Here is a 27,775-nt window from a genome sequence, read left to right as displayed (position 1 = left end):
ACAAATATAAAAGAGTCACTCAAATTCAGTGGGCTGGATTTGGTCTGTTGGCAGCAGTTTGTCAACCTCTGATCTAATTTTTGCTCTAATTTTCACCTTATTTTTTTGCTAACCAAATTTAATGTCAAGTTAAAACCATAACATTTCTCCCTGACCTCTCACAATAGCATTCTGAACTGAGCCAGAATACTAGATCACGCCAGTGGCTGAAGTGACCCAGTGAACTTAGAAAAGATAGTAGGGCAAGATTACAGAGTCCAGCAATCCTCGAAGCTCTGAAGAGGAACTGTTTTGGCTACAGTGTTTCCACCAGAAAGTGCCTTTTCTTTGCTTTATTTTATCTTTGCTTATCTTCAGTTTAGTTTCATTCTCTGCTAGTGAGAGTGACCTCCCACTCAGGAAACAGAATACTAATTTGCTACCCTGCCCTTTTTGTAGCAAGCCCAGGGAAGCACGCTGCTCCACCTGATTTGATATCACACCCATTCTTTAATAAATATGCATGGTTTGTGGACTAATGGACTGAAAGATAAGAGCAATGATGACACAAGTTTAGGGCAGGAATGTTCCTCTTAGAAGGAAGAGACAGTTCCCAAAGGAAAGTGAATGCTGTCTGTATGGGAAAGGATATCAACACGAAAGCCTATCTAGTTGAGGGAAATTCAAATGTCAGAATTTGTGTGGCATGTTGGAATAGTGGGAAGCCAGATACAAGTCTTTGTCACAATCTTTCCACCCCAATACCGCATATCAGATTTGCTAGACATGTGTTGGTTATTGCTGAATGACTATGACTCACTTCTCCCGGCTGGTTGTGAGCACTCTTTTTCCAGGAGGGCCCAGATTTTATTAATTCTGTGTGCTTTATTCCATGTGTTGTTCCCCCGTTTAAAGGTCTCAGACCCTAGATACAAGAAAGCCTGCTTGGCACTCAACATTTTCCAGAGGTCTCAATCTCAGAGAGGCGCTCAGACAGGACCTGTCAGGTCCAGCTGGCAGGTGCAGCCTTCGGTTCAGCCGGGCCTCCAGGACACAGATCTGTGGCCCTGGGCTGGGCGCCGCAGGCACAAAAGCGAGGAGGAGGCGGTCTGGCTCGCTCGGCTTTGCGTGCGGTGCAGCCCTGCAGCTCCCGCCCCCCGCCGCCGTCGCCACCGCCGCCGCCACCACCTCCTCCGCCGCCGCCTTTCTGTCTCCTCTCTCCCTCCGTACTGGACTCCAGTGCATTTCCGGCCCGGGGGGAATTCGCCGTCGACCCGGCCGGGGCGCACGGGTGGCTGCGGCCGGCCCGCGGGGTGGGCGTGTGCCGAGGTCTCCGTGCGCCCGCGCGAGGCGGAGCGGCCGCCATGGCCGACGTGAGTGTCGATCAGTCCAAGCTGCCGGGCGTGAAAGAAGGTAGGCCGGGCCGGGCTGGGCTCGCGGGTCCTCAGGAGCGGGGCTGCGCCGTGCGCGGGGCCGGCCACGCGCGCGGTCACCCGGCCTGGCCCGCCAGCGGCTGCGGGAAGTTCCTCGGCCCGGGCTGCGGCCTGGTTCTGTCCAATGGACGCTTAATGTGGTAGAAACCACAGCCCAGGCAGGCTGGCCAGGGCCAGGGGGCGTTCAGAGTGGAGCCTTTGTTTTGAAACATGACCCTCTCCTTCTGCGCTTTCTGCTCCTCTCTTTTCCCTCCTTTCTCTCCTCTATTTCCTCCCTCCTTCCTTCTCTCCCTCCTCCCCTCTCCCTCCTTCTCCTGGCTGGCTCCTTCTTACCTTCCAAGAGGCTTAACATTGTAGGCTTGCAATTGCCTTAAATGGATAGACCCAAGTCCCCATAAGCATCCCCCCACCCCTTTTAAATAAAGGCCAAAATGGAAGGGGTGGCAATCTTGTGACCCTCAGTTTTCAAGGCTCCCTACATCAAAGTCCGTAAAAATAAGATTGAGTAGTCCTGGCCTGGCCTACACTGCAAATAGCCTTCATTGCATGCCCCCCGGCCTAGCATTTTTTGTTTTTGTTTTTGTGTTTTTTTTAAATATTTTGGTTACTGGCTCATCTTAACCTCGTTCCTTGGCTCTCCAGTCTTAGGAAGCACTGAAGTTCCAGACTTGAGCATGCAAAACCTGGAATGTTCAGTAGTGCTATCGCAAAGCCAGAAGTTCTGCGGGGCCTTTGTTGTGAATCCCATTTGTTTCGCCTGGGATCTGTGGCTAACACTGGGGAGTATGGAAGTGAAAAATACAGAGTTTTGTTTTCTTGGGATTTGAGGTTGCATTGCTAACTCAGTGTGACTCAATTGGTCTTGCTCAGGCTCACGTAGAAATCTCAAGACTGTTAGTGACTGCTTGGCTTCATCTGCCCCAGAGTTAAAGGGAGCCCAGTGGCTAGTAGTCCATGGTTTTACATTCAAATTGTAGTAGGTTTGGATCTACTCTTTTGCTTCTAAAGGGTAATGATGTCCTCAGGCTAAGCTTTAAGTGTTAGTATATTTTTCCACCGTTGAGGTTCCTAGCTTGACTTTGGTTACTGCAGTTTTTAGTTCACCGAGACTAAGGCCCTGAATGCTGGGAAACCCAAATTGGTTCCTTACCATGAGACCTGTCACAGAGCTGGTCTCTTAGAGGCTGCCGTTTGCTATAGATATGGGTTTTGTGTACATGTGTGTAGGTGTGTGTACATGTGTGTTCATGTGGTTTGTGTCTGAGGGACAAGTGTTCCCTTGGTGGCACTCTCATTGTTTGTGGGCGTTGAGAGCATGAGACTTGGAGTTCAAACAAAGCCTGACACACAAAGCTTCGGCTCCCTGGTGCTGTGCCTACCCCAGCCCTCCATCTTCTTCTACTGGTGACCTGGAAAGCTCTTAATGTTTGTGTATGCTTTGAAACCCTGAAGTCTTCAGATTTTTTACTAGACCTAGTTCATGCTTGTTTCTTATTTTTCAAGGAGTTCCACATTTTCCAACTAACATTGTTTTCTATTCCCAAACACTAAGTTTTGATACACCCTAGTTGGTTTTCACTCTGGATAATGTGTTTTGGCAATCCTGTTTGCCTGCTCTGATCCATTGATAACAAAATTTAGTGTGGCTCTTTCAGGTGTCTTTGTTAAATTAGAGTTTGACACTTGCTCACTCTGAAGGAGGTCAGAAGTTGTTGAGGTCATTGTCCCTGGGAGCACCTGCCTTCTCTGGCTCTAAGGACCTGATATCCCCATCAAAGGACATGGTGGATTTACTAGGAGCACCCCCACAGTGGGGAGATTTTGATCTGGGAAGTATTCAAGTCTAATAACTAGTATCTTTCTTCCATATAATTCTTAATTATGGCCCAGTTACCACCTAACCATATCTTCCCCCTAATTAAAGAGAATTGGAAGGTGCCTATGATGGAGCAGAGCATGCTCTAACTCTGTATAGCCCTAAAACTCTCAGCTAAGTCCAAGGGACTTAGTGACTTAGTAGCACTTTGCTTAATATTTTGACTCAGGTTTTGGAATCTCATTAAAAAGAGCAATATCTCTGTGTTTCCCACTTTTCTTTTGATTTTAAACCTTGGTGGGTTTATTAATGTGCAGTTACATTTGACATTATGGGGTAGAACCAGTAAAGACTGGGTCCCATCCCACTGTCCTTTTTTTTGAGAGAGGGTAGGATGATTTATTTGATCTTTGATGTGTCAAGAACAGGTGTCACAGTGCTAGAATATTTCCAAGTGTTCTTTCCTAGGTTAACGTGTAATGCTTGTCTCTATAGTTTTTATGGAAGGCAGAGCTTCACTGGGAAGACCCTTTGTACACACACACACCTGGGAAGTGCATATGCTTTCGGGAACATAGTTAGGAGACAAAGACATCTGAGTTCATATAGGTGAGAAGAGTTAAGTCAATCACTACACTCCTATTTCCTAATCAAAATATGTTTGGAACATCCATATATGTTTGTAATGGGAAATGCATCTTCTGTCAGTCTTCTCCTTTTCTTTCCAGTCAGTGGTTCTCCAAATCTTGTTTTGTGTTCTCATTGTTCAGATGGCAAGGCTCATCATTTGTCATGTCTGTAATAATCTGCACTCCACCCCATTGTGTGCATGTGAGTAGCAACATGCTTGACATCTAAAATCAGTGTACCCCGGAGTGACTTAGATTTAGAATATAGGCCCTGTTTTCGAGCCAATTCTTTTTTTATAATAAATGATCAAATTCAATATAGTTTTAGAAATAGTTAAACAAAGAGTCATACCTAGAAAGTACTGATTGATTTTCAGTCTAAGACACCCAGGTGGCACAGTGGGGTAAATTCATGGTGTAACTTCAGAACTTCAAGAGGAAGATAAAATAATGCCTGGCATAGTAAATTACCCAGTAGTTCTAGAGATCCAACACTTAATGCCTGCCCTCTGGGCAGCTGATGTGGTATCAGCATTTGTCTGGTTCCAGGGCAAGTTTGCCTTTCCTTTTCAAAGTTCCACAGCAGATGGTGCTATCTTTAATGAGACCCTGATTAAGTCTCTTTAAAACATTTTATTTATTCTCTCTATTCTCCTCATCTACATTCATGTGAATGAATGACTGAGTACACATATTTTCGATGTTCCCTGTCTGGTTTAGCAATTCTATCTATAATGCAACTATTTCATAGTCCTTTGCAGACTATAGGCTTTTAAAGACACAGTTCTTTTTAATTGTTTCACTTACCAATAATGCCGACATTGAGTTTATAAGGACACATACACACTTCTACATACACACATACATATGTACACATTTATATACATATATATCTTGTAAGTAGAATTCGTCCAGTATAAACATGTGAAACACACAACAAGAAGAAATTTCTTGCTTTATATTCTGGCTTTAGAAATAATACTGGAGTAAAATTATACTAAAACCATTATTTTATTAACTACAAAGCATTGTGACACAACTTGGCAGCTATATGGACAGATTTTTAAAAAATATTATTTTTTATTTTGTGTATTTGGGTGTTCAGTCTGCATGTACATGTGTACTATGGAGGTGCTTGGTGCTTGTGGAGCATGGAAGTGGGTGTTGGAACCCCTGCAACTGGCATTACAGATGGTTATGAGCTGCCATGTGGGTTCTGGAAAGGGCAGCTGGAAGAGCACCCAGAAGCACTCTTAGCCTCTGATCCACCTCTCTCTCTAGCCTCCAGATACAGATTTTTAAAAACAATCTGCTTGTTGCTACATAAGGTGTTAGTGTAGCTCCATAATACAAGTGCCCTGGGCTACATGGCTGTGATTTTGACTGCAATTTATACTGCAGAAAGTTGCTCTAAAGAACCCTCAGATTTAGCTGTCTGTGCCATGCCTGTAATCTCAACAAGCAGAGGATTATACATTTGAGGCAATTTTGAGCTACATAATGAGAACCTTTCTCAGAACAAAACAAACTTGTACAAATTTACATTCATATGTATGTGTTCTAAAAATACCCCTTGCTTAAAGAGGCAAAAGCCTGTCACTTTATTGCACTATTCAGTCAAATAATAGTTTCTTGAATGAACAAGTGCATTTTCCCCCACAATGGACAAGTTGTAAATTTGAAAATAAAAACAAAATGCACACACACACACACACACACACACACACACACACACACACACACACACACACTCCCAACAATCATTCAGGTATGGAGAGTATAATTGCCATTTCAAAAACATAAAGTTCACTATCACTTTTAAAAAGATAGAGTAGAAAGCACTAAAAACTATTTATGCTGCCAAAGTATTCCTTTTCATTATGAAAGCCCAGGGAGCAGAGATGGGCATTGAGTAGTAAGTAGTACTGAACAAGTGAGACTTGTTTAGTGGGATTTGCTGCTGGTTCAGTCTTCCCTCCTCTCCTGACCACTTCTCCCCCTCTCTTCCCTCCCTTCCCTTTGGAAGAGTTGTGTGGGAATGTAAGTATAATTTCTGCAGTGCTTCATGTAGTTTTACCATGTTTAAAACTGTGCAATGAAAATTATGAATGACAAGACTGTTTCAGGGATTTTTCTGATGAGTTATTTTGGGGATAATGCTTCCTATGTTGTTTCATAGGTTTTATTTTTCTAAGTAAACATTCTTTTGCGCTCTCATGTTTGAGCAAATAAACTATTGTGTGAATTATTTAAAGTCACACTCCTGCCTCAGTGTTTTTCTACTTGAAAAAAATACTCGTTTTTTCTTGTATGCTCCGTCTTCATGAAAAGGTTAATGTTTAATGATATAAACTGTCTAAAATTAAACTTTTTAGGGAAGTAAACTCAAGGGAAACCATAGTTCCTGGACTTTTCTTACTTCCTGTATGCATTTTCCAGATAAATGTATCTTACTTCATGACCAAAAGCACTTTGAGAGGTAGCCACTGAGAGTGGCTTCTCCATTAGATGGAGGATTTTAATTGGTGACATACTTAAAGATGTCCTTGCTTCAGAAATAGACAATTAGGACACCTAGATTTATGATAAGACCTACAAAGAATAATTGGTTTTGTATTCAGGAGATTATTTATTTATATTCAGGAGATTATTCAGATATTTGAAATAAGAAACTGGAGTAAAAGAGTGCTCAGATAATAATTTTTAAAAGCAGGTGACAAATAAGAACTCTTCCCTTTGACTCCATTTCATTAAGAGCACACACACACAATCACACACACACACAAACATGAAGGCGTGTGCACAGGGTAGTTGGTGGCCATAGTGTCATGAAAATCTTATAGTTTACACAGTACTTGTTTACACATTACTGCCTCTTTCTTTTCCTTTTGCTTCCTTTTTCATTGAGTTATGATTTATATACAGTAAAGTACCATTCTTTTTATTGTATGGATGTGATTAGTTGTAGAGGCTATTTAACAATTTGCCTAGTTTTGTAATTAGCCTTCTTATTGAACTTGGACAATTCTCTGTACATTCTGAATCCACATCTTTAAGACATACAATTTACAAATGAAGTTAAATTTAAATCTTAGTCTAATATTACAGCATTGTGCGCAGCTTTATTAAATACCTGCATGGAACCCTGTTAAATGTCAGCTAGAGCTCTTGGAGATGATTCCAGAAAGTTGTCTTTATACACAAGACTATGTATACACTGAGCATTTGGAAAATACATATAGAGTAGCCTCAGTCCAAGGATGCTTAGATTTTTAGAATTTTTGCATTGATCATATATATGCTTTTTCGGCAGGTGAACAGAGGGAGGCATTTTGAGGTTTTAATAGTTCAAAAGAGAATGTGATTTATAAAAGCTGTGAAATGGAATTTCAGCAAGTAACATGTAGGAGTCGTCATGGCAGAGGCGGTGGCTGCCACCGTATGATGTTACTGTCTGCTACTTTATAAACCAAACAGAGGATAGTTTTTCAACTTAGTTCAATGGGACTTACCTAGGATAACTCTTTTGATACTTCATTTACCAGTATGAACACTATTATAACTTTACTTTGATGTCAAACCCAGGACTTTCCAAGTGTCAGGCAAGCATTCTACCACTGAGCTACAGATTTAGTCCCAAGAGACCCAACTTTTAAAATATGTTTGCTTGTTTCTTTTTTAGCTTGTTGCTTAAGTAATTGGCAGTCTTCAAAATCTCTTATATGCGTTTGCATAGATGAAGTTACTACTTCACAGACTCTGTGCCATAGGTGTACCTAGGCCAATTTGCCACCAAAAGTTTTCATTCTGATGTACATTTGCAATGCCAAGGGGGCCCCTTAATGGCAGTTTTGACAGATAACCAGGGAGGTCACCACTGGGCTTTCTGCTGTGTGTTTTGTAATGAGTCTTGAAGATGGTGTTAACGTCCTCAGTTTACTCTAGCATGCATACAGTAGAAGTGTGAATGGCATCAGTCTGTGCTGCCCTTGCCTCTGTCTGCACCACAGCATAGTCTTGTTTCCTGACTGCAGGGAAACTCACAATTTACTTTAAGAATCACATTCTCTAATTTTGAGGACACTGGGAAATGAAGTGGAGAAAGATGGAGAAAGGACTCAAGTAAGGCTCTGTTAATTCCCATTTGTAATTCTCATTTGTCCTCAAATCTGGGCTAGCAGCTCTTTTAGAAAGTGCTAGTCTTCATTAATAGGTCACATTCTGGTTTTGCCTACAAAATGTTCCTTGTTTTGTCAGTGATAACTGGATTCTAAGTTGAGGTCTGCTTCTATTGTTGTCCCAGATGTCTGTTGTTGGAATCATTATTTTAAACAGTTCTATATTGTATGTGCAGCTCATTCTTTTGTTTTGTTGTTTTTCTTTCCTTTTATTGAAAATAGATTCTTTTCTCATATATTACATCCTGATTATAGTTTCCCCTTCCTCTGCTCCTCCCAGCTCCTCCCCACCTCTCCTCTCCTCCAGATCCACTCTCTTTCTGTCTATCATTAGAAAAGAACAGGCGTCTAGAGATAACACCCAAACATGACAGAAGAAAATATAAGATAAAGCAAAAAAAAGGTCATTTTGAAGTTGGACACAGCAACCCAACAGGAGGACAAGCGTCTCCAGCGCAGGCACAATATTGAGACACCCCCTCCATTCTCACACTCTGGAGGTCCATAAAAATACTAAGCTAAACACTATAATATATATGCAGATGACCTGGTGGAGACCCATGTATGCCCTGTTCTTGCTGCCTCAGTCTCTGATGTCATAAGTGCCTTGCTTAGGTGATTTGGGCCTTGTTCTTCTGATGCCCTCCAACACCTCTGGCTCTTACATTCTTTCTGCCTCCTCTTCCTTGAGGTTCCCTGAGTTCTGAATGGAAGGATTTGATAGAGACATCCCAATTAGAACTGTGTGTTTCTAGGTCTTTCTCTCTCTGCGTAATACCTGACTGTGGGTCTCTTCATCTATTTCCATCTGCTGCTGAAGGAAGCTTCTCTGATGATGACTAAATAAGGCAATGATCTATGAGTTTAGCAGAATAGCATTAGGAGTCATTTTATTCATGCCTTTTTTAAAAAGACCAGTAGTGTTTGGTTTTACCCTAGGTCTTTGGCCTCTCTAGTCTCTGGTACTTGGTCACCATGACAGTGTTGGGGAAGGGTTCAATGCCTTAGAGTGAGCTTTAAGTCAAATCAGACATTAGTTGACTACTCCCACAAGTTCTGTGCCAACCTTGCCCTAGTTTATTTTGCAGGCAGGACAGATTGTAGGGAAAAGGTTTTGTGACTGGGTTGGTATTTATGTTTCTCTTTTGGTAGCCTGCAGAGTTTCTTCCTGCACTTAATACACTATTTTTGGCTGGTGACATTAAAGGACTAAAATCTCTAGGTTGGTGTTTCCTCCAAGGCCACTGTGTTGTCCTATCACCTATCCTTTGCTGTTGGGGCTCAGGTGCCTGAGGCTTCTGGGTTCATGCATGCTGCCTATTCCTTTGCTTACACGTGCTTTCCAGGTGGCTTGTGGCCACCTCCTTGTGTCCCATGTCATGCATTCCATATCAAGGTTGTTGTTACCCATACTGGTTGGAATGGTGAGCCATGAGCATGTTTTGTTGTTTTTATTGTTTCTCCATAGAGCTCCATAGAAAGCTGTTAACAGAAAGGGGGCATTGCTAAAACACTAGGGGTATGCTGACTGAGTGGGATCAAAGCTTCATTGGCTGGTAAATTTGAAGGATACATGTCTCCTAAGACTGTCTTGAAAGTCTTAATTTAGTTTTAAGTGAAGCATAAAGTGGATACCTTAAAAGCAGTAGAAATGATGAGGTTTCATGCATTCAGACTGTCCTTTCTGCTTGCTCTCCATTTATGGGTTTCCTTGTATAGTCCCTAAAAATGTGGGGAACAGATGTTGAACTGATTTTGTCACACAAGAATGCTAAGAAATGTGTGCATCTCTGATTCCTCTTTAGCAGTATGTAATATAACTATATCATTTTTAGTTTTATTTTAAGATCATATGTAGGAGGCTACTCCTTTGCTGTACCGATTTCTACTATAAATTTTTCCAGTAACTGAGCCACCTCTACAATTACTTTGCAATATTTGTTTTATCTTGCCAGTGCATTCAATTTGACATCTGCTTGCAGTGTAAATTTTCAGTTCTCTTTGTAAAGGAAACTTTTGTGCCTAGATCTATAAGACCTGTTTTTTTTTTTTTTGTTTTGTTTTGTTTTTTGTTTTTTTTTTCCTCTTCTTTACTATTGCTCTAGCACAATGGTTCTCAACATGTGGGTCGTGACCACTTTGGGGAGGAATAACCTTATCACAGGCGTCACCTAAGCCCATCAGAAAACACAGATACTTACATTACTATTCATAACAGTAGCAAAATTACCGTTACGAAGTAGCAGTGAAAATAATGTTATAGTTGGGGGCCCCCGACAACATGAGGAATTGCATTAAAGGGTTACCTCATTGGGAAGGTTGAGAACCACTGCCCTAACAACTCAGAGAAATCAGTCCTATCTTTTGGTTCTCATTTCCTTATCTTTTCCTCAGATAATGTTTACTGGGTCAAATATGTGAGCTTGCTGTGAGAGCATCCTAGAACTTGACATTTTGTGCAGTACAGTGGGTAGACATTCTGTCTGGTGGCACTGCTGTCCAGGTTGCTTTGTACTCATGCCAACATTGTTTCTGTGAGCCCCGACCTTAGCCCTCTGTCTGGAGTTTATGTCTTCACTTTGCAGATGTAGCCTTTGTCCATTCATAACCCCTGGCCTACCTAGCCTGGCGCAAAAAGTGATTCTCTGTACGTCTGAGCTACCTCTTTCCCATGTGTCTCATGAGCTCCCTTTGAAGCAAGTCCTCTTGAGCAGCCTGCCTCATTCTCTGAATGGTCTACTGGTCTGTTGTCTAGATCACAAGCTAACCGCTCTCACTGATTTTTTAGGGTTTGATATACTATATACTTCAGGAAACTGTGTTTCTAAGGCAGGTGTAAATGAACTGCTGCTAGGGTAATAGCTAGGATCCTGTTCATAAATTCACAAGGGGAACAGTGGGAATGAGGATTCAATCATGTTTACTTTTTCTTATTTGAACTGTCTCATCTTTCAGATACCTAAAGAAGGTTTGTATCTGGTTCATTTAAAGAACAGTCTAATCTGTCTAAATATTAATGTTAATTTTGTGAGACCCTGGTAAAATATGCACATTATCTAGTAATTGATGTGCAAGTCTTATTGTTGATACCAGAAACTACAGTTTTTTAGGTGGTATTGCATTAAATTCAGAATTCTTATGTGTACTATTTTCTCCTTTTTTGGATAAAGGACATTAAAAATAACATTTAAGTGAAGTAGGTCCATTATGTGTTTTTAAAAATAAAGGGAGTTAATAGCAAAAAATTCTGAAAGTTTTGGATAGGAAACAAAAATTATGTGTAGGTTGCAAATTTGTAATAATGGTTATGATGAAAAGAAGGGGGAAATAATAATAATAGAGGCTCAAGTGTTTTTGCTTGAGTTATGTTTAGTTTGCACTTATTTTAGAATGATCTCATTCAGTTTAAGTGGCAAAGGAAAAATTAGCACTCCTTTAAAATCACAAATGGTATAAATATATCTGAGAATTTCTTACATGAGTACAGTGGATTTTGATCCTATCCACTCCTTTCCCTTCCAGCTCTTTTCAAACCCTCTTCCCCATCACATCCCCTCCCAACTTCTTGCCTTCCTCCTCCATTTCTCCTTTCCCCCTTCCTTTTGAAACCTGTTTCTTTTTAAAGAATTGTTTTTCTTACTTTTAATTTTGTATATACGTGTGTGTCAGTATGTGAGTATGTTTAGATGGATTCTGGTTCTGTGGGGGGTCACAGGCCTCAGGTTTTCCTGCAGCTGGAGTTATAGGTGGTTATGAGCTTCCTGATTTGGGTGTTGGGAACTGAACTTGGGTCATCTCTTAACTGATAAGCTCTCCCCAAAGCCCTCTCCCCTTTAATACGAATCAAGTTTGTTCTGCACACTTGGGCATGCAGGAGAAGACATCCATTAGAGTATGGGTACCCAATGTTATCCTTTCATCCGTGAGAGATAGGGATCAAGTTTCCTTCCTCTACATGTAGCTACTCAGTTTTCCCTGCATCATTGGTGCAGGAGATTGAACCATGGGCCTTTGGGCATGCCAGGCAAACACTGTACTGCTGACCTCCTTGTCAGCCCTTCCTCCAAATAATTCTTATCTTTTATGTAACAAGCAACAGTGAAGTTAGTAGTAGAGCTTTTGTCTCCACTCTAGCATGTAAAATAAAACAGAACAAAAATATCTTTCACACACACACACACACACACACACACACACACACACACACACACACACCACGAACAATAAAAGTGAAGTCTATTCTCTGCATCAGAAAAGTATGTGGACATCCATCTTGTCTTTTTGTTCAAGATACAGGCAGCTGGCCATTTTCATGTCAACTTGTCACAAACTAGAGTCTTTGGGGAAGAGGGAGCATCAGCTGAGAAAATGCTCCCCCCCCCCATGCCAGACAGACAGTGGTGGCAAATGTCTTTAATTCCATCACTCAGAAGGCAGAGGCAGGCAAATTTCTTAGTTCTAGGTCAGCCTGGTCTACAGAGCAAATTCCAGGACAACCTAGGCTGTGTAGAGAAACCCTGTCTCTAAAAACCCAGAAAGAAAAATAAGGCAAAAAGGAAAAGGAAGAAAATGCCTCCCCCAGATTGGTCTGCAGGCAAGCCTGTAGTGCCTTTCCTTATTGATTGATGTGTTGGGAAGGCCCAGTTGGTGGGACCACCCCTGAGACCAGGTGATACTGGTGCATGTAAGATGACAGGCTGAGCAGACCATTAGGAACAAGACAGTAACCAACACTCCTCCATGACCTCTGCATTCAGTTTCTGCCTCCAAGTTCCTGCCTTAGGTTCCTGCACTGACTTCCCTCAGTGATGGACTGTGACCTGAGAGTTTTAAGAAGAAATAAACTCTTTGCTCCCCACTTTGCTTTTGGCCGTGGCATTTATCACAGCAATAGAAACCCTGACTAAGATACCCATAGTGTAACTGTGAGCATACTGCCCTGGGAAACCTTTTAGCAAAAGGCGCAGTCTGCATTTGTAACCAGACATTTGATAACTGATAACAGGGTCTCCCTTTACCCTGATAGTGAAGGCTTTGTGAGGACTGCTGGCTAGAGTAGGAAAAGCTTACCAACCAATGAATGAAAGCAAACATTTGTTACTTTCCTTACTGGGAATAGCTTCACCTCAGCTGTGTGGAAATTGTTACTTGGTGTAGGACAAGGTTAGCAAATCAGCGTATGTGGGTAGCCGTCATGTAGGCTGCAGTGGGACAGATTTCTATCATTATAGTGAATAAATTTTGTTTCCTGCAATGAGTTCATTTTGTTTTTTTTCTTTTTTCGGGACAGGGTTTCTTTGTATTGTTTTTGGAGCCTGTCGTGGAACTCACTCTGTAGACCAGGCTGGCCTTGAACTCACAGAGATCCTCCTGCCTCTGCCTCCCAGGTGCTGGGATTAAAGGCGTGCACCACCAATGCCTGGCTGGGTATGAGGCTCTTAAGTGAGAAGAAACCTGTCGGAATTCACTGTTGATCAGCTGGCAGAGAGCTTAGACTAAAACTCTTGTTTTTAGGAGCAGATGTACCTATGTGTTATAGTGAGCACATTGTATTTCTGCATAATGGTTAAATAATATCATGTTTTCTACAATTAAAGATACCAAAATGGTATATAGATTATGTAGAAAGTTTCCATTATAATGCAATTCATAGTTCAGAAATTAGGAAAATCCTTCTTGCTTTAGTCACACAAAACTTTTTCCTGTATATTTTAATGTGTTATTTGGATTTTGCAAGGTTGTGCTTCTCAGTATGCAATTCTCATGCATTTTAATGGTGACACTTTGATGATTGTACTATATCAAAAACTATAACTATGTGATTTTCATTGAGAATGTTGCATTGCTTTGTTAATCTTAGGCATTTGACTATGAAACTTTGCAATGGTGAAACTAATCAAACATTTTAGACATTCTGTTTCCCCTTGACTTATACTTACTCTGTTCTAGAAATGTGCTGTCCTCTTGGATGTTAGTTACAAAGAGGTTCTGCTTCTCCCCCTCATAATAATAGCTGAGTGTCCAGCCTTCACTAAAAATAAAGAACTCTCAAACATTCACACTTGCAGCTGGAGAGATGGATGGCTCAGCAGTTGAGAGCATTTCTGCAGATTATTAAAGGCCCATAGTGACTGCATCTTCTAGTGTAGAAGCCCAGATTCGAGTCACTAGTGAGTTAATAAGGCCTGTCTAGGAGAGATACTTAATAGAAAATAACTAATTATAAGATGTTATTAACTTTGATGATGCCAACACTAATAATAGGCTTTATTGAATTACTTCTTGTTAAATGGTGAGTATTTTCTTTACCCTTCCTATGGCATAACTTATTTTATTTTATAAAACACTTGCCCCCATTTTTAAGACAATATTTTGTGGATATAAAGGTAAATAATTGTACATATTTATATCTTGGTGTTGGATACATGGCTATATAACCTAATGTTTAAATCAGAGTGAACACCTATCCAAACATATATAAAAATCTTTTTTAGCCTATGGAGATACTCATTTTATTGCCATTTTATATGGAGTTTTACTGTTCTGTAATGTATCAGATTCCTGGTACCTAGAATTTAGCACCCACTCAACTATATTTTCCACATGAGACACATGAGGTTGACATTCCCCCAATGAGAAACAAAGAGATTAAAGAATTTGCTTAAGGCTTTTAGCTGATTCATAAGCAATATGTTAATCCTGATCCGTATAGCTCCAAAGATGATGTTGTCTTCCTTGGAAATAGTTCTACGAAATAATAAAGACAATTCACAACATCTGTATTTTGCCACTGTGTGCTCTTTACTGGAATCTAGCTCTGTGATTTTTGCTTTCTCCTTCATGGTAATAGCTAAATTTCCAGCTTTTGTTAAGAAAAGAAAGCTATAAGACTCCATATGTGGGGCTGGAGAGATAGCATAATAGTTAAGAATTCTAGGTACTCTTTCAGAGGACCTAGGCAGGATTCTTCTCACCACATGGGATGGGAGCTCACAACTGTCTTTAACTTCAGTCTCAGGGAGCCAAAGTTCTCATGGCCTATTTAGGCACAGTATACATGTATTGTATACAGACTAGAAGCAATACAGCTATCCACAAAAAATATTAAAAATTTAAATATTCATACATAATTTGAAGCCAACAAAATGAATAAGGTTTTCTTCCTCAAGAAGTAAACAAAATAAGAACAAAAATAAAAACTTAACCTCACTCAATTTACATAATCCCTTTCTAAAGAGCTTTTATACATTCCCTCATTTTTTTTTTTGTATTGCAGTCTTTTGGTCATACTGGGAAACACAGACTAATTTCTTCTTTGTAATTACTGCAGGATGTCTATATAGACTTTATTTCTGTAGTAGGATATCTAATTTTAAAGTAAGTCTCCTTGTCTAACAGCTAGAAGAGTAGGTAGGATCTGTGTGGATACCTACATCATTGTGAAACTGAGTTGATTCTAGGAAAGCCCAAATCTTGGGGTATCTTCTGGGTACATTCCTTATCCATTTCTGAGATGTGATGATATGTCAGAGTAAACTTGTAGGAATCTCAAGACTTGCTCATGTATCTCTGACGTAATTTTTATTTTACATACCCTAAGGTTACTGGAAACTTGTGTAGATTCTGAAGGAGTTACCAGAGTGAAATTGTGAGTTTTACAGTTTATGGGAAACTTTTTTTAGGGATATTCCACTTTGTTTGCTTATCTTATCATCTGTTTCTGCAATAAAGTCAGAAGATTTTAGTATTGGTTATTTAGTTTTAGTGAAATTGATTTATTAATGATAATAGGGCAAAACATGTTAACCAAGCATGCATTTCCAGAAGAGAAGTTGAGAGTGTACAGTTGGGCTCAGGATAAACAAGTCTTGTAGGAGCTAGTACTTAAGGGAACTCTCTTGTTCTATGAAGCCACAACCCAATAGTGCTTTTTTCCCCCTGGTAAGTTGGGTTGGATGTGATCTTTTGGGTTTTAATGAGCACCACTAGGTTTACTCTACAGAGGTTTAAGGAGATGAGTGGCTTTTCTTTCTAGGCTAAGGCAAACAGAAAACTAGCTGCCAAACCATATGAGGCCATAAAAGTGCCAGGGAAATGCTACTCAGAGAGGGAAACAGATGGGTGGATACATGAACTCAAAGTAGGATAAATAGATTCTTATTATCTGGGTAATTTTAGAGGAAAATGATTTAAAAGAACTTCTGTATGGTATTGCTTATATTATGTGGTTTTCTTTTGAGGATGCCCTGTGGCTAACAGTAGTCTCTTGTTTTCTAGACAATGCGATTGTCTATAGAATGAATACCTTTAAAACAACAATGCTTTGCCCTGCTTAAGTACTTATTGATGGCTACTTCTCTCATGTCAAAGATGAGTAAATGTGTGTTAACAATTAAGTATTATCAGAATATTCAATTAGACAATCCTAGAGCCAGCCATGTTTACTCCTTTCTGCTTCCTTGTGCAGTGTGTATCATTGAGTGCCTCACAGAACCACATAGCATTGTACAGTATACCACAGAGATGGCTGAGAGCTCTATCTTTTATAAAGATGATTAGGAAATTTTATGTTGATTTGAAAATAATGAGCATTTTAAAGCAGAGGTGCTTCCATTTTAGTAATTTTTATGATAAAATAATTTAGTTATTTTAAGTCCAAATATTCCTGGATTGTTATAAAGTAGATCAACCATATAAAAATGTAATTTTGTGTAAGGAATGCAGGGAAGACAATAACATGTAGGAGAATGCTTTTTCAGTTGTGATCATTTTGATTTTCAAGGCATGTTGAAATTCATGAATATACACATTTGCTAATGAGATTTCAAGGTCCTTGGGTATATCTCAACTGGAGTGAGATGGGAGCCTTGGTGAGTGAACCCATTAACCATGGTGAATGCCTGCTCCCTTTCTATTTGGGCATTGTTTACTTTAGCTTTGTGGTTGTATATGCACAGTGGTTGCCTCATAGATGCAGAATGACTCTCTTCCTTTTTATCCTTCTGAAGTTACCAAACTACCATCCACTGCCAAACTAAGAGACAAGGGACAGGACAGATCTCGGGATACAAGCTTCTGAAACTAAATTGGTGGCCAACACAAGAGCATTAATGTGCTCAAGACACTTGATTGCTTGTAATTGCAAAGTGATTTAGAAATATTGATTAAAACAGGTGTACTTCCACATGTACCTGGATACACACATATTCACACATATCTGCACACTTGTGCACTTGTGTTCACTTAAAGGTGGTGTTAATTTTAGACACTTAATGTTGTGGAGCCTAATCTGGGCTCAAGTGATCCATTTATCTATATGAGCACTGTCCCATCTGTCCAAATCTAATTATTATCTACAAAACTTCTTTGATAATGAAATTGTGCTATATTTCGTATATAGTATATATAGTGTACTATATATAATTATTTAGAACCACCAGTCCCATGTAACAGTTTAGCACTGGAAACATGGTTCATGGAACTGAGAACTGAGTTTTAAAATTTTGATGATAATTAACTCAGGCTGAAATAGATCCATGTGAATAGTATAGTGTGAGGCAATATTTTGTCTCTAGGTCAGAGATAAATTACACTTCAGTAGAGCCTTCAGCCTTTGGTCTTCAGATAAACTCTCACTTTATATCTGTATGCCCAATGTTGGGCCATGTAGAATACACATCCTAGCAGTGTTAAAGAAGCCCTTGTGACTACTGGGTGGACTATAAGAAGGCAGAGCTCATCCATCAGTTTGGTGATCTTCTGCTTCAACTCATCACAGACTGTGTGTGTTCTGCCAGAGAAACCAACCAGATGCTATTGTTCCTGGAGTCTCAGTATTTCTATCCATCTGTTCATCTGTATTTTCTGAGAATAGACAGGATCTGAAATGTCACTTTCTTAGGGTAGTTTTGGTTTGTTACTACTGTCAAAGATTTAGGGTCATTTCTGCAACAAAGGAAGTTTGTGGAGTTGTGTTTTCTGAATTCATAAGGGTAAGTTACTTATGAAAGTTCTCTCTCTCTCTCTCTCTCTCTCTCTCTCTCTCTCTCTCTCTCTCTCTCTCTCTCTCTCTCTCTCTCTCTCTCTCTCTTTTTGGTTTTTCGAGACAGGGTTTCTCTGTGAGCTTTGGAGCCTATCCTGGCACTGGCTCTGGAGACCAGGCTGGCCTGGAACTCACAGAGATACGCCTGCCTCTGCCTCCCAAGTGCTGGGTTTAAAGGCGTGCGCCACCTACGCCTGGCTGGAAAGTTCTCTTTAAAAAAAAAAAAAAGCTTTACTAGTATGAGTAGTGATTCTTCTATCCCCCTGCTGCTTCCTCCAGAGTTTCTCCGCTGCTCTGAGCCCCAGTCATTTTCCATCAGATGGAAATTCCTGACTCAGCGTTTTTCCCATTTACTCTGTGGTCTTGATAATGAAGTAGATGGCCTGCAATATTAAAGTAGTACTTCTGATTTGATGACTTGTATCATCTCAGCATTTTCAGAACTGCTGGCCTATAATCTGCTGTGTCTGTGGTTAACTATAGTTCTGGTTGCCAAGTAAGCGGTTTAAGTTACTGGTTTTACACTTAGCTTTGAATTTGAAGGGAGAAAAAAAATCCCAAAACAGTGACTCAGAAATTTACTTTGATAAATTGCATAATAGTAAAAATGTTGGGATTAGATAAATTGTTTTGCTTTTAAAAATATCTCTCCTGTGCCTACTTAGCCTTGTGTACTGTGTGTGTGGTTGTGTCTTGTGTTTGTGTGTGTCTGTATATGTGTTGTGTGTCTGTGTGCATGCATGTGCACATGCTTAAACCCATGCATATTATCTTTCCATTCTGTAACTTTGTGTTTTTATTTAAATTCTGACATGAATTTACTTCCATATTTTATGCTAATAAACAGTTTTTCTAAGTGAAGAACTGGCTTTAATTTTCTTTTCTGATAATAAGAATAAACTCTTAGTATTTTACATTTGCTGCTTTGGAAAAATCAGAAAAAAAGTGTACATTTTTTATTTTTCATTAAACACTAAAGCTGTAGTGGAATAGTATATATTGAATCGATAAAACCTTCTGCTGAACCTGATTTTTTCCTGAATACTTGTTGTCTTATGTTTAGATATGTAAATTACAGTAAGAACACATCTTATTATATATCTGTAAAAACACATTTTATTATAAAATGATTTGAAAGTATTATAAGTATCCCCTTTATGGAAAATAATTGATGAAAAGAAATGTCCCTAAAAAGAAGGGATTTCAGTTACATTGTAATCCTACAGTATATTACTAAGGTTCTTATGTTTTCTCTTTCTGGGGCATTTTAAAAATTCAACTTAAGTTGAAAAATCAGATATTTCTATTTTAGTCAGAATATTCTGTAAGGTTCTCCAAGATAATTGTTGGGCTCTGCTTTTACCACAGAAAATACTTGGCCTGGTAATTGGCCTGTACGATAAGCTACACAGATAGACATCTGTGTGGCGTATAAAACAGTAGGCTTTGTAGTGCTGGTGATTTAGTTGCATGCTTTAGGGAATGTGAATGCCTTTGGGCTTACACTAAGACCCTACTGTACAGGATACCTACTCTAGGCCAGCAGTAAGTATTGTGTTTTTCTGAAGACTGTTTTACTTAGTTATGTAACAGACTGGCTTGAGAGGAAGAATGCTTTATGCAACAGAAGTACTTAAGAATATAAATTATTGTGGAGCATGCCTTTATTCCCAGCACTTGAGAGGCAGAGACAGCAGATATCTGTGAGTTCAAGGCCAGCCTGGTCTACAAAGTGAGTCCAGGCTAGCCAGGGTTGTTACACAGAGAAACCCTATCTCGAAAAGAAAAACAAAACAAACAAAAAAAGAGAATATAAATTATAACTTGGATTGGACCAGGTAAGCCTGGATTTTCCAACTACTAAAACATCTTGTGATTATTATTGTTAATTAAAATTTGCATGAGGTGATAAGTTATTTACCTTTTTTGTGAATAGTGACTGAATTTAGAAATATTCAAATGTATTTTGTCATCCAGTACCATTATTCTTGACATTTCCTTGGGATTAAAGTTTTCTAATAATTGATGTATTGGTGCTCTAACTGAGATGGGGACTCTTAGTTATTCATTTGGAAGGACCTTGCAGAAGATGCTGTTGTAGAACCTTTTAATATCAAAGTAGATTTCTGCCTGTTGTACTTGCTGCAGGATTATTAACCTTTAAATGTCTTTATTACTTGATATTTTAAAGATTCTTTTCCTTTGTGTCTTTGTCTTGTCAACCTTGAGTTGATTTTTATTCACTTTACTTTATTAATATTTTCTAATATTAAGAGTATCTGGCAACCAGCAATTTCTGAAGTCATAGGATAGATTTTTCAAACAAGTGACTCAAGAAACTGGTTCCAGATTCTGCAAATTCCTATCAGTATCTTAGCACATATTACATTCTTTGCTTCAAAGTACCACATACATCCTAAGTCTTCTTGCTGCTTGCCTTAACAGACACACACACACACACACACACACACACACACACACACACACACACACACACAAACACATATATATTTACTATGCATGTATTCATTCTGTAGCTACACTGGAGTGAAAGGAAGAACTATATTCTTACTAAAAGAATATAGTTAATTAAACCTTTGAGCAACATTAGTTTAGGGAAATGTTACTTTCCTCTTTTGAATCTTTTTTTTTTAATTTGAATTAGAAACAAGATTGTTTTACATGTCAATCCCAGTTCCCACTCCCTGCCCTTCTCTCCTGCCACCCCCTCCACCCAACTAAAACCCTACCTATCACATATTCTTTCTGCTCCCCAGGGAGGTTGAGGCCTTCCATAGGGTGTCATCAGAGTCTATCATATCCTTTGGGATAGGGTCTAGGCCCACCCCCATGTGTCTTGGCTCAGGGAGTATACTTCTATGTGGAATGGGCTCCCAAAGTCCACACCTATGCTAGGGATAAGTACTGAACTACTACAGGAGGTCCCATAGATTTCTGAGGTCTCCTCACTGAAACCCACGTTCCTGGGATCTGGATCAGTTCCATGCTGGTATCCCAGCTATCAGTCTGGGGAGCAAGAGTTTCCTGATGTTCAGGTCAGCTGTATCTGTGGGTTCACCAGCCTGGTCTGGAGACCTTTGCCCATTACTCATTCTTCTCTGCAACTGGATTCCAGTTCAGTTCAGTGATTAGTGTGGGTGTCTGCTCTACTTCCACCAGCTGCTGGATGAGGGCTATAGGATGGCATATAAGATAGTCATCAATCTCATTATCAGGGGAGGGCATTTAAGATAGCCTCTCCTCTGTTGCTTAGATTGTTAGTTGGTTGTCATCTTTGTAGATCTCCATACCTTTCCTTAGTGCCTGATTTCTCTGTAAACCTAAAATGTCTCCCTCTATTATGGTATCTCTTTTCTTGTTTTCTTCTATTCTTCCCCTGACTCAACCTTTCTGCTCCCTCATGTCCTCCTCACCCCTCCTCTTCTCCCCTTCTCATTCTCCTAGCTCCCTTCCCCCTCTTCCCATGCTCCCAATTTGCTCAGGAGATCTTGTCCCTTTCCCCTTCTCCAGGGAACCATGTATGTCTCTCTTAGGATCCTCCTTGTCTACTAGCTTCTCTGGCAGTGTGAATTGTAGGCTGGTAATCCTTTACTTTATGTCTAAAATCCACATATGAGTGAGCACATACCACATTTGTCTTTTTTTGTGATTGGGTTACCTCACTCAGAATGGTTTCTTCTAGCTCCATCCATTTGCCTGCAAATTTCAAGATTCCATTTTTTTTTTTCCTGCTGATTAGTACTCCATTGTGTAAATGTACCACATTTTCTGTATCCATTCTTCAGTTGAGGGGCATCTAGGTTGCTTCTGTGTTCTGGCTATTACAAATAGTGCTGCTATGAACATCGTTTAACAGATGTCCTTGCTGTATGAATGTGCTTCTTTTGAGTATATGCCTAGGAGTGGAATTGCTGGATCTTGTGGTAGACTGATTCCCAGTTTCTTGAGGAGTCACCATACTGATTTCCAAAGTGGTTGTACAAGTTGGCACTCCCACCAGCTGTGGCGGAGTGTTCCCCTTTCTCCACATCCTGTCCAGCATAAACTCAAGGGTGTTTTTGATTTTAGACATTCTAACAGGAGTAAGATGGTATGTCAATGTCATTTTGATTTGCATTTCTCTGATGGCTAAGGATGTTGAACACTTTCTTTTGTGCCTTTTAGCCACTTTAGATTCCTTTGTTGAGAATTGTCTATTTAGTTCTGTACCCTACTTTTTAATTGGATTGTTTGGTGTTTTGGAGATTAGCTTCTTGAGTTCTTTGTATATTTTGAAGATCAGCCCTCTGTCAGATGTGGGATTGGTGAATATATTTTCCCAACGGGAAAATATCAGTTTTGTCAGTTTTGTCTCACTGACTGTGTCCTTATCCTTACAGAAGCTTCTCAGTTTCAGGAGGTCCCATTTATCAATTGTTAGTTTCAGTGTCTATGCTACTGGTGTAATGTTCAGGAAGCAGTCTCCAGTACTGATTAATTCAAAGGTATTTCCCACTTTGTCTTCTAATGATTCAGTGTGAGTGGATTTATGTTGAGATCTTTGATCAATTTGGACTTAAGTTTTGTGCATGGCAATACATATGGACCTATCTGCAGTCTTCTACATGCCAGCATCCAGTTATGCCAGCACCATTTGTTGAAGATGCTTCTTTATTCCATTGTATAAATTTAGCTTCTTTGTCAAAAATCAAGTGTTTGTAGGGGTGTGGGTTAATATTGGGGTTTTCAATTCTATTTATTGGTCTACCTGTCTACTATTGTGCCAATACCAAGCTGTTTTCAGGACTATAGCTCTGTAATAGAGCTTGAAGTCAGGGATGGTGATGCCTCCAGAAGTTCCTTTATTGTACAGGGTTGTTTTGGCTATCCTGGGTCTTTTGTTTCTCCATTAAAATTGAGAATTGTTCTTTCAAGGTCTGTGAAGAATTGTGTTGGGATTTTCATGGGAATTGTATTGAATCATATTTACTCCCTTGCTTGTCATGCATCCCCTTCCCCATTTAATCCTCCTATCTGAGTCACACCCCTCACTGCATCTGTCCTGTATGCTATTTTCCTTTCTTTGGGGCGCCCTCCCTTTACTCCTTGTCCCTTATAGATACCTATCTTTGTCATTATATGGATTATATCATGCTTATCGAAGGCTTAAAAGCTAATATTCACATGTTAGAGAAAATGTACAGCATTTGTCTTTTGGGGTCTGGGTTACCTCACTCAGGTTGAATTTTTCTAGCTGTATCCGTTTACCTATAAATTTCATAATTTTGTTTTATTTGAAATTGCTCACTAATATTCCATTGTGTAAATGCACCATATTTTCATTATCCACTCATCAGTTTATGGGCATCTAAGCTGTTTTCAATTTTGGATTCTTATGAATAGAGCACCAATGAACATACAGGAGCAAGGAACATTCTTATTGACACAGAGACATGGATTATTTCTTGTCCCCATCTTTACCAGCCACTGTTGTCATTTGTTCTATTGATGATAGCCATTCTGATAGAGGTGAGATGGGATCTTAGAAAACTTTTACTTTACATGCCTGATGGCTAAGAATATTCAACAATTACAACTATTACATCATTTGTTTTTCTTTAAAAGGCATCTGTTCAGCTCACCAGTTCACTGGTCCATTTATTGACTGGTTGACTTTTTTTTTTTTTTTTTTTTGTATTTGCTTATTGTTTAGACATGGTCTTGTGTAGCCTAGGCTTTCCTCAAACTCATGATGAAGCAGAAGATGACCCTGAATTTTTTGATGATCCTACCCCTATTTTTGTGCTTGGATTATGGATGTGTGCAGTGGATAGAATGCAAGGCCTTGGGAATGCTGGGCAAGCACTCTACCGACTGAATTATATACTGCTAGCCTTTTTGGCATTTATTATTTGTCACTCTATATATTCTGGACATTAATACCCTGTCTGAGGTATATTTGGCAGAAATTTTCTGTAGGCAAAGTTATGTTCTCAACTTTTTCCTGTAGTTTTCTCTTTTCAACATGTCACTGCCAACTTAGGGCATGTTTTCACTCTGTGGTTGTGGTAGGTTATATTCAGACACCTGACTTCTGGGTGTATTCTGTTTTCAGGCCCCCAGCTCTCAAGAAGGAGCCTACTCATGGACTTTGAAGTCACACAGTATGACAAAATGGGTACACTGCTGACCCATCACTTCAGTAGCATTTGAGTATGACTGCTATGGGCTTGTTCTGAGACTGGTGCCTTCACCAGGTCTCCAAGGCTTATCCTTTGGGTGAGGCTTTTATTTCTCCTGCTTCTGCCAGGAATCTATGCTGCTAGAGGTGTTTGTCTTGGCTACTTTCTGTTGTGTTGCCTTTCTCATTTCCCACATATTTCAACTGTTGTGTCACTCACTGCCTGTGTGAATACTGGAAGGGCTTCCTCTTCTGTCTTTGGAATATTCTGCTCTTTCTTATTCTGATTTTATTAGCTGGATCACATGGAGTGCCTTCTAGTTACCGATCTTTCCCAGAACTGTCAAAGTTTTGCATGTGGACAAAATCTGTTAGTTTTGCTGTCTGCATACATTGTGTGGAGAAAGGGTGGAGATAATACCCACAGAGTCCCTGCCCTCAAGATATTGCATCTTACCGAATTGCCTGGTGACTGATGTGGCAGTGAAGAAAAGTTTGAGAAGTAGGAACATTGAAGTTCAGTTACCAATGCTTTGTCATGTGTGCATTAAGATGAGCTAGACTGTTAATATTGCTTGCTTCATATGGAGTAGGTTAGAGAAGGATCAAAGGTTCCATCCATCTTCTGAATTTGGCCAGGCTGTGAAGTGTTTTCAGCAGGGCCATTCTGGTTACTGATTTACAAAGATGTCCACATTTGTAACTACTTCAGCTTGCTTTATAGTGATGCAATGAACTCAGAGGAAGGTCTTGAATGGAAATGCAGTTGATACAGAAGAATCACACTAATAATATTCCTATCTAAATGAAATTATGGATATGGAAGCTGTTAGAAAACTCAGTAAACTTTGGAATTCCATGTCCATCAGTGTGTTTGACAGCATACCTCTCTATGTATGCATACGTATATGTCCTATGACCTTCTTTACCAACCAAAGCCCTAATCATACTCTGTAAATACCAAGTCAGCCTCTGCAGTAAACAATGATTGAATATGCTTAAGTCCAGCCATTTTGATAACATTAAAAATCACTAAAAAGAAACCATATTCTGGTGATCATTAATCCTTTGAACTGTTACATGCCTGAGCATATCTTCACCTTTGAAGATTAGCAAAATATATTATCAAAATAAGTGGGTTTGAATAATTGTATTTAAAGAATCTGAAGTTAAATGTCTAAAGTATAAGAAATACATCACAAAAAGTTTAAGAAATTAGGGATCCAAGAAGCATGTACATACAATTTAGATGCATGTATGTTTGTTTATATTTCTATCTGTAATACTGAAAAATAATTTCTCCAAGACAAAGTCTCATGTAGTATATATTATAGACTTTGTTTTCTGTTCAGTGTCATTACTGCTTTTATATGGAATCTCACTGTGTAACTCATGCTGCCTGAACTTTCGATCCTTCCTCATTAGTCCCTGAGTGTTGGGATCACAAACTTGCCATTCTTCCTGTACCTTCTCTTTTCTTTTCAAAATGCTTTCCTCAGATACAGTATTCATAAGAGTAATTAATATAAGAACTTGACCTAGTCTATTAGTGTAAATGTTTCCATTATTGCTGCAGGAAAGATCAGTTTATAAGGCCATGCATTTGGTTGTATTTATCATTGACAATACACTGTGAATACTTGTTTCCTATAAGTTGAAAGCACACATGGATTAGCCAAGAAACAGTCTGTAATTAGTTGAAATGTTTTAGAGACTCCATATTGGTTAATATAGATTTTTTTTCAGTCTTTTCTTCCACAGTTTACTGGTATTACAAAGTATAGTCAAATTGTCAGGGAAACAATGAACTCTTACTGATTAACACTGACTTTTATTCTAGCCTTGCCACCAATGACCACATTGTATGTATAGTCCTAATGTGGTCCATCTGTCTGTCCCAAGATGTTAACTAGCATAATTGGAAAGCTCATTCCATGAGCTAAAGAGTAACTCAAACTGGGCCTCAAGTTGTTAGAATATTCTGAGAATATATGTGATGAGAAGAACACAGATTTCAATTGGAATTACTAGTTTATCAGTTACATTTGAGAAGGAATAAATAGATTATATTCAGTTTGACGTACTTATTGGGCAGAAATGATTCTTGTGCCATAAAACCATTTAAAAATAATCTTGACATCTCCAAGACCCCCCCCCCCAACATGTTTCCATATGATCCATGGCTTGAGGCTTCCTGTTTCTTGGATTACAGATTATTGGGGAGCAGCCCTTGCTTTACACAGAACTAGAGGTTCCATTCTAATTTATGTGAATTATAATTCATTAGAATTCCATTCTAATTCATGCCATTGAGTAAGGTAACTCCTCATAGTAGAGACCTCCTACCTGAGGAACTAACAAAGTGAGATCCCCGACTCCCTGCATGCATGTTTGACAGAATGCGCGCGCGCACACACACACACACACACACACACACACACACACACACACACTGAAGTTGGCATATCTCCACAGGGGGATCCTTGAACTATTGGCTGAGGTGTAGTAAAGTGCTGTGATTCTTCAAACCCTCCTGCGAACCAGCTTTCCCTTAGCGGCAAGCCATATGCAAAGCACTGTTGACTCTGGTTATTTTAACTTCACCTTAGAGAGGTGGATGGACATTTGTAGACCTCTGGGTTCCGAGGCAAGGGGAGAAAGAGCTTACCATTGTTTTGTGGCATAGTTACTTGATGTTTAACAGGCACTATGGGTTTTTATTTTATGATTTATTTTTGTTTTTGAGTGTTTGTCTGCATTTTTATGTATGTTCAACCTCTGTGGAGGCTAGAAGAATGTGTTGGATCCACCTTTGTAAGATGATGTGAGTTGTTGGGATCCAAACCAAGGTCCTTTGCAAGAGCAGTAATTGTTCTTAACCACTGAGCCATTTCTCCAGTCCAACACTAGTAATTATTGTGAGTGATGAATTAATACTTTACTAGACATTTTATGCATTGTGAATCATTTAGGCTAATAAACTGTAAAATATTGAAATTGTTCTGAAGTACACAAATTCTTTTAACTTTATGGAGAAGTGCAGTAAAACTAAGTTCTCCGTTCTGCTCTTCCTCCTCTACAGTGTGTCGAGATTTTGCTGTTCTGGAGGACCACACCCTGGCTCATAGCCTGCAGGAACAAGAAAGTAAGTAACAGCTCTAATTCATGAGCCTGCAGCTTTCTCTTTAGTGGCAGCTTGAGGCTAATTTCTTCCTGTGAGGTAAGGAGAAAGTCACTAAGTATACCTCATATCTGAGGGATAGGTCTTGGCAAATGACAAGGGTAAATAATGAATTCTGCATGTTTTGAAGTGAGTCAGGGATAAGAATAGTGTTCACTGTCTGGAGGAAAAGGAGAGACATTTCCCTTCCCTTCCTTAGGAGGCAGACAGTGGTTGTAAATGTATCTGTAGTATGTTGGAAGCTTTCCTTGAAATAGAAACAGCAAAATTTTCCTCAGGCAATAGTAGTATCTATGTTAAGTAACACTGTGGATTTGTTTGTTGTTTGAGATAGGG

General features: G+C 39.5%; 1 protein-coding gene across 2 annotated transcripts in view; it reads left to right on the top strand.

The window, feature by feature from the left end:
• The first annotated feature begins 908 nt into the window (after positions 1-908).
• Ccdc50 (coiled-coil domain containing 50) overlaps positions 909-27,775 on the top strand; it is a 62,656-nt gene continuing 35,789 nt past the window's right edge. The window contains exons 1-2 of one of the 2 annotated variants that reach the window (XM_027412934.2): positions 909-1,392; positions 27,341-27,403. In XM_027412934.2, coding sequence (XP_027268735.1) covers positions 1,344-1,392; positions 27,341-27,403 — 112 coding nt within the window. In that variant the 5' untranslated portion in view covers positions 909-1,343. The remainder of the gene's footprint in view (positions 1,393-27,340; positions 27,404-27,775) is intronic. The other variant, XM_027412935.2, reaches the window with a different exon arrangement.

This window comes from Cricetulus griseus, chromosome 4 (genome assembly GCF_003668045.3).
Source record: "Cricetulus griseus strain 17A/GY chromosome 4, alternate assembly CriGri-PICRH-1.0, whole genome shotgun sequence".
Taxonomy (NCBI): Eukaryota; Metazoa; Chordata; class Mammalia; order Rodentia; family Cricetidae; genus Cricetulus; species Cricetulus griseus.
This window is presented reverse-complemented; position numbering and strand designations above follow the sequence as displayed.